This window comes from Trichechus manatus, unplaced genomic scaffold, assembly GCF_000243295.1.
Source record: "Trichechus manatus latirostris isolate Lorelei unplaced genomic scaffold, TriManLat1.0 scaffold00049, whole genome shotgun sequence".
NCBI classification, from domain to species: domain Eukaryota; kingdom Metazoa; phylum Chordata; class Mammalia; order Sirenia; family Trichechidae; genus Trichechus; species Trichechus manatus.
The window spans coordinates 1,885,908-1,892,056 of NW_004443985.1; the positions used below are offsets into that span (position 1 = coordinate 1,885,908).

Below are 6,149 nucleotides of genomic sequence, written 5' to 3' on the forward strand. Positions count from 1 at the left end.
CCCCACAGAGACACTAACCCCACTGGTTGAGGATGACAGTAATCTCTCGTGCCCACCCCACAGAGACACTAACCCCACTGGTTTAGGGTGACAGTAATCTCTCGTCCCCACCCCACAGAGACACTAACCCCACTGGTTTAGGCTGACAGTGGATTTTTGTCTGTAAAGTCCCCAGGTGATTCTGTTGTACAACAACGGATGATAAATACTGATTTAGGGAAAGAACATCCCAGGAAAAAGAACTCCTTTGCAAATGCAAAGGTCCTGAGGTAGGAAGCAAAAAATGTCCAGAAGGGAGGTGCCAACACTTTAAGTCTAAGGAAAAAGCTGGAAACCAAAATTAACTTGTTGGTGTTTCTCAAGAACTCTTGAAAACCAGATTTGATATCCTAATCTCTACACGGAAATACCCCTAAAGTACAGACAGGTTACTTTTGCTATCATTACTTAGCAAGAATATCATTTCAAAGTGTTTAATATACTTTTCTGGTTCTTTATTAGAATTCCCAAGCAGTGAGATCTATGAAAAAGAATAAGACAAATTATTCTACCTTCCTGGGCTGGTCTACCACTGCATTATATGAGGTATAGCAGCTTTACCTTCTTCAAGTCCACCATCAGCAGAAGACCAGACTGCCTCATTTCCTTTACATTGAATCAGTCTGCTCTGAGCAGAGAAGAGTGAGGAAACGGAAGGATTTTCCCCTCCCTACTGTTCCAAAGGTTCGTAAATGTATCATGGTAGGGAAAACTCATATTTTGCCCAAACTAGAATCTTAATGCATTCTCTAGTTTTGGCTTGCATTATAACCAAACTTCTCAGAAATTATATATGCATAACCAGGTTCCTTTGGTACTTAAGTCAAAGCAATAGAGCATATGGAGTCAGAAGTGGGTACTGTGACTTACAAACAAAGCTATTAATACCATGTGTAAAGTCACAACTCACTCTGGTAGTCAGAAATAGTGATTTAACAGGGTAATTAATTATAATTAATTTATCCGTTATTGTGTAACATACCTTTTCATTCTAGTATAACAGAGTACTATCTATTTGCTGAATTAAGATATAAAAGAAAGCTATAGTGATTATTTGCTAAATTAGGTTATCAAAGAATTCTATAGAAAAGATTAAAATGAGTGCTACTCATATACTGCTAACAAACTGTTACTTAACGTATACTTTCTAAACCCTAAAATAAAATAAATCTACTCAAAGCAATTTCCCAAGAAAAAAACTGAGTTAAATCCCCATTTACCTTTTTAGATCTTTCAGAAATGGTTGGTGCTTTCTGTAGTATTTTTTCTTGAAGAAATTCTTTATTCTGGCAAGGAAAAAATAAGTATTTCCTTCTTATCGGAAGTTTCATCGAACCAAAAATTTTTGTAGAAATGCTTACTACAATTAAAACGTGATACAGTAATTATTTTATAAAAAGTATCAGAAAAACTTCCATTGTTTTACTCTGAAGTTCTTTTAGTTCATTAGTACTCCTATAAATGCTTTTATAACTTGGTACAGAGCTTTATTGAACTGTGTTGAACCATTATCTATTGGAAATTTGCTTTACCATATGCCCTTTGGGATCACGGTCCCACACTTCCAACTACAGTAACATCCCACCTAACTGGTATCTTTGGGAAATGGGATGCTTACTAATTCAGTAGTGAGCCCTGAAATGAGAGGTCAGTATGTTTTCACAGATTATATTTATAACGGCAAAATTTGATATTCATCATTCATATTGTAAGTCTGACCCATCTAAATTAATTTATATGAAAAAATATATTTACTAAATTCCAAATTTAATTTTAGAAAAGCATTTAATTTCCAAAGAACGTGTAGCTAGTGCCCTCAGCAGTTACTGATCTACTATCAGTCTTGCAATCATCTTAAGAAACGCAGCTTCTAAACATGAACGGAATCTGGGTAACCGAGAGGCATCATGTGAACACACACAATCCAAAGCGAGAGTTTCCTACCTTTGCTTTCTGGAAAAATTTGTTCCTCAACAGTTCTGCTGCTGTTGGTCTAAAACCAGAAAACAAAGTTTTTATAGTTAATTCAAGTGTAATGTGGGTTTCCATCTTCAAAAATGATAAAATGACTTTGTGAGCAAGGTAAAAACTCAGCATACCCCACTTACCCTAATCTGCTAAAAAAGGAAAAAGTAGGATGAACCTGGTACAAGACACTGAACAGAATAAAAGGCTCAAATACAAATGCTCTGATAATAATAACGATCGATTGTTTGAAAACTTCATTCGTGAAATGTTTCTTTTGGAAGCATGACTTCTTAGTGGCTTCCAATATATTTGTTATTAAATATTATTTCTAAGAAGTACATTAGAGAATACCTACCTTACCAAGTCATAAAACATACGGACTTACAAAGAGGAAACAGACCAAACCCTGGGCGTCCCGCTGTATGGCCGCCTGCCACTCTTCAATATAAGTAACTACAGATTCTTAAAATTAGATTTTACCATTTTCTTCAAAAAATTGAGGCTGTAAAAGCATATTCCCCAAATTTAACCTAAACTCAGTTTCTAACTCAACTGTGCACAGTCTTATTTTGTTTTTAGTGAAGATGACATTGTCAATTTTACCAACCTTTAAGAGAATATGATTCAGAGGAAAGAATAAAGAACACTCCACCTAGAGACGGGGTCTGACTTCCCTGCGTACCTACAGTGTAACCCTGAGAAAATCACAGCTTCTCTAAGGTTCGGGACTCCCTGGCTACGTCCCTGAGGGCACATTAGGATTCCTGAGTGCTTTTTAAACTCCCCAGTGCCCAGAGTGCACTCTGTACCAATGAGAGCAGAACCCTGAGGCGAAGACCCAGGCATCAGTAGTTTGTAAAACTCCCAGGTGATTCCAGTTTGCATTCAAACTTTAGAACCAGTGCCTCAGATGATTACTGGAAGGATTAAAACAGAATAAATTTGAAAGAGCTATGCAAACTGAAAAGTGCTATATAAATGTAATGGCATAAAAATTAGTCAGGTTCTTCCTAAATTAGAAATTTTTCACAGTTGCCACCATAATCATAAAAATTTTTTTTAACTTAAAAAAATCACCTTGAAGTTTATCTGGAAAAATGTATACTCAATCTAGATAAGAAAATTTGGGGGGAAAAAGCCAGGGGTGGGGAAGAACCTGCTCTACCATCTATCAAAACGTGTAATAATGACAACTGTGACACCAACACAAGTGGACAATACTCCGCGCCAACGGGACACCAAAAAGACCTAAGCAGCTGCATGCAAGAATTCAAGGGTGCACTGCCAATCACTGAACTGTTGGAAGAAATGATCAACCACTGGGGAACAAAAGTTAACATGAGCGCCTTACCTCACATTCGGCATTAATAAACTCCTGAAGATTTAAATGTTAAAACAAAACAAAACAAAACTAAACACCCGTAAGAACATACATTTTAGTAATAACAATAAACCATAAGGAGCCCTGGTGGCGCAGTAATTAAGAGCTTGGCTGCTAACCAAAAAGGTTGGCAGTTCAAATGCACCAGCTGCTCCTTGGAAACCCTATGGGGCAGTTCTACTCTGCTCTACGGGGTTGTTATGAGTCGGAATCAACTTGACAGCAACGGGTTTGGGTTTTGGTTTTTATAAACCGTAAGGAAAAAGACCAATACATCAGACTACATATAAACTTAAAGCTTCAATAAAAAATTGAAGAAACGAAATTCGGGCTTTCAGGAAGATGGTGGCATGAGCAGGTCCACCATCCCAATCCCTATCTCTCACACAACCAACAAGCAAAGCAACCAGAAATCTGCAACCTCAACTCTGTTCAAGAACTCTGAAAAGCAAAGGGAGGTCTGCAGCAACTGACCACATGCTGAAGCAAGAAAAAGGCCACTTTTAAACAGGAGGACACCTTTTTTTTTTGGTACTGCTTCCACCCCTTGCATGTTCTCCAAGAGTGGGCCACCTTCTGGCTGTACAGTGAGCAGGGCTGGCTTTGCTGGCTTGGATACTTTGTACTTCAGAATTCTGTGGGTTCCTGAACACCACATGTAGGATAAATTCAGACTACCTCTGCAGAATGTCGAGGTCAGAGGGCTTGATCACGCAGGGGAGATTTTTGTTGTCTCTTTGTGCTGATGGACAGATTTTTCCCCCAGTCTGCACTTTTACTTAGGATAAAGACTTTGGAAGGTCCTAGCTTTAAAAGCAGAGCTCTCAGTTCAAAATGAGTGGGCTGGGCCCAAGATCTCACCTCCAGTCTGCACGGGGGAGTTAGAAACCCAAGCCATTAGGTGACTGAGGGTGGTCACACAGCAGCTCATGCTCCTTTGCTAACTTACAACTCCCTCATGTTTCCAGCAGCTGAGGACCTCCCCTTCTCGCAAGCTCACCTTTGGATTTTTTTAAGTTTGATACATTTTACCTGGCATTTCTAGGTGTTTGTAACAAGAGAATTTTTATTTAAGTCAACAAACTTGGCAGAACCAAACTATTCCTTACTTTTTAACCATTTATCCAAAAACAAACAAAAAAATCCTAAAAACGCAAGTATGAACTTTGGGGCCTCTGTCTTTCTGACCCTTTCCAATATTTCCAACAGTAAATCCCAAAGCCCCATTAAATATACTAAAGACATGAACAAAATGTCCAATAATATCTTTTTCTTTTATTGATCTTTAGAGAAAGCAAAATTAAAGAACTCTTGGTGCAAGGAAAAGAGTGGAATATGTGTGTGAAACAGAAACATTGGGAACAGAGCCTGAGATGCACAACCATGAGTTCTGGATTCACACCCCAGCTCTACGCGACTCAGGTTAACCAGGAAGGCAGCAAGCAGAGTGACTTCCGTTTCCTCAAAGATATGATAAAAGGTTTTACTCAATAATCTCCAACATCCTATGATTCTGTTTAATCTATAAAGATGCTTTCTTATCCAGCCAGGATGTCTAGCTATTTGGCTTTTTGGTCTGCTTACAGAAGTATCTTTCAAACAAGGAAATGAGTATGATTATTTGACATTAAATACAACATTTTCTATGTCTATTTCTTTTGGTATTAAAATTGTAAACAGCCATCAAAATATTTGTTTATATAGAACTTTTAAATGCAAATTGAAAGCAAGCCCCTCCCACTAACCTGACATTTTATTAATACAGAATTCATGACCTATAATTTTATAATCATAAGAAGTCCACCAGAAAATAGCTGAGCTATTTAGGTAGGTAATATACTGAAAGGAACGGAGAAGTTAATTCGATCATTTCCAATCTAGTATAGTAATCTCTGTATACTTTTTCTAATGTTTATACTTAAGAAAGTCCCTTTGAATACACATAAATAATTCCCTGTGCATGTATGTATGTCATTTTAGGCTTCCCACAATGGTTTACATATTACATGAAGAGAAAAGTAAGCTTTATCTGCTATTTTACCTTTTTTCTGGATCTTTTTGAAGACACAATGAGATCATTTTTCTGAATGATTTCCCGTATTTTTTCAGCATTTCTTTATCTTGAACACCAGTTTCCAAAGAAGGAGGATCATTCTGTAGTGTCAGCATTAAAACCTGTAAGAATTTGCAATATAACATAAACTTCTGAAGAATCAGTAAAGTTTAATTAAATATTGTGGCCAAGACATTTTCAATATAGGCAACCCCAACATACAAGCAGATTTTATTTTCTAAAAGTTCACATCTAGATCAGTTGTTTAGAACCCAGAATTATTTGCGTATTTTTCACATAAGTAATATGCTATAAAACGGTTGGCTTCCAGACAAGTCCATAAAGGCTCACTGCATCAGCGTTGCTATGTCCTTTATTTAGAATCCTTTGCTTCTTCATGTTCCCCATTCCCTACTCTTATACTGCCAAACTCCCTTCAAAAAACCTGAAGCCATAACAAAATGCAGATTATGTGATCTTGCTGGCTTTACCTCTTCATGGCCCTGTATCTCCCTGATCCCTTACAATCCAGCCGTCTCTTCCCAGAATGCCACAGAAACTTCTCTCACAGAAATCACCAAGGATGTCCTACTTAACAAAGCTAAAGTCTTTTATTAGTCCTCATTTTTTCTACCCTTTTCTACCTTTCCACACCTCTGACAATCCTGATCACTCTGTCCAGCCTGAATCTCTTCATCCCGACAATCC

General features: G+C 37.6%; 1 protein-coding gene across 4 annotated transcripts in view; it reads right to left on the reverse strand.

Moving 5' to 3' along the window:
* OXSR1 (oxidative stress responsive kinase 1) overlaps positions 1-6,149 on the reverse strand; it is a 106,295-nt gene that overhangs the window by 23,094 nt on the left and 77,052 nt on the right. For all 4 annotated transcript variants that reach the window (XM_004377321.2, XM_023732222.1, XM_023732221.1 and 1 more), the window contains 3 exons: positions 5,430-5,563; positions 1,984-2,032; positions 1,260-1,325 (listed from right to left, as the gene is read on the reverse strand). In XM_004377321.2, coding sequence (XP_004377378.1) covers positions 1,260-1,325; positions 1,984-2,032; positions 5,430-5,563 — 249 coding nt within the window. The remainder of the gene's footprint in view (positions 1-1,259; positions 1,326-1,983; positions 2,033-5,429; positions 5,564-6,149) is intronic.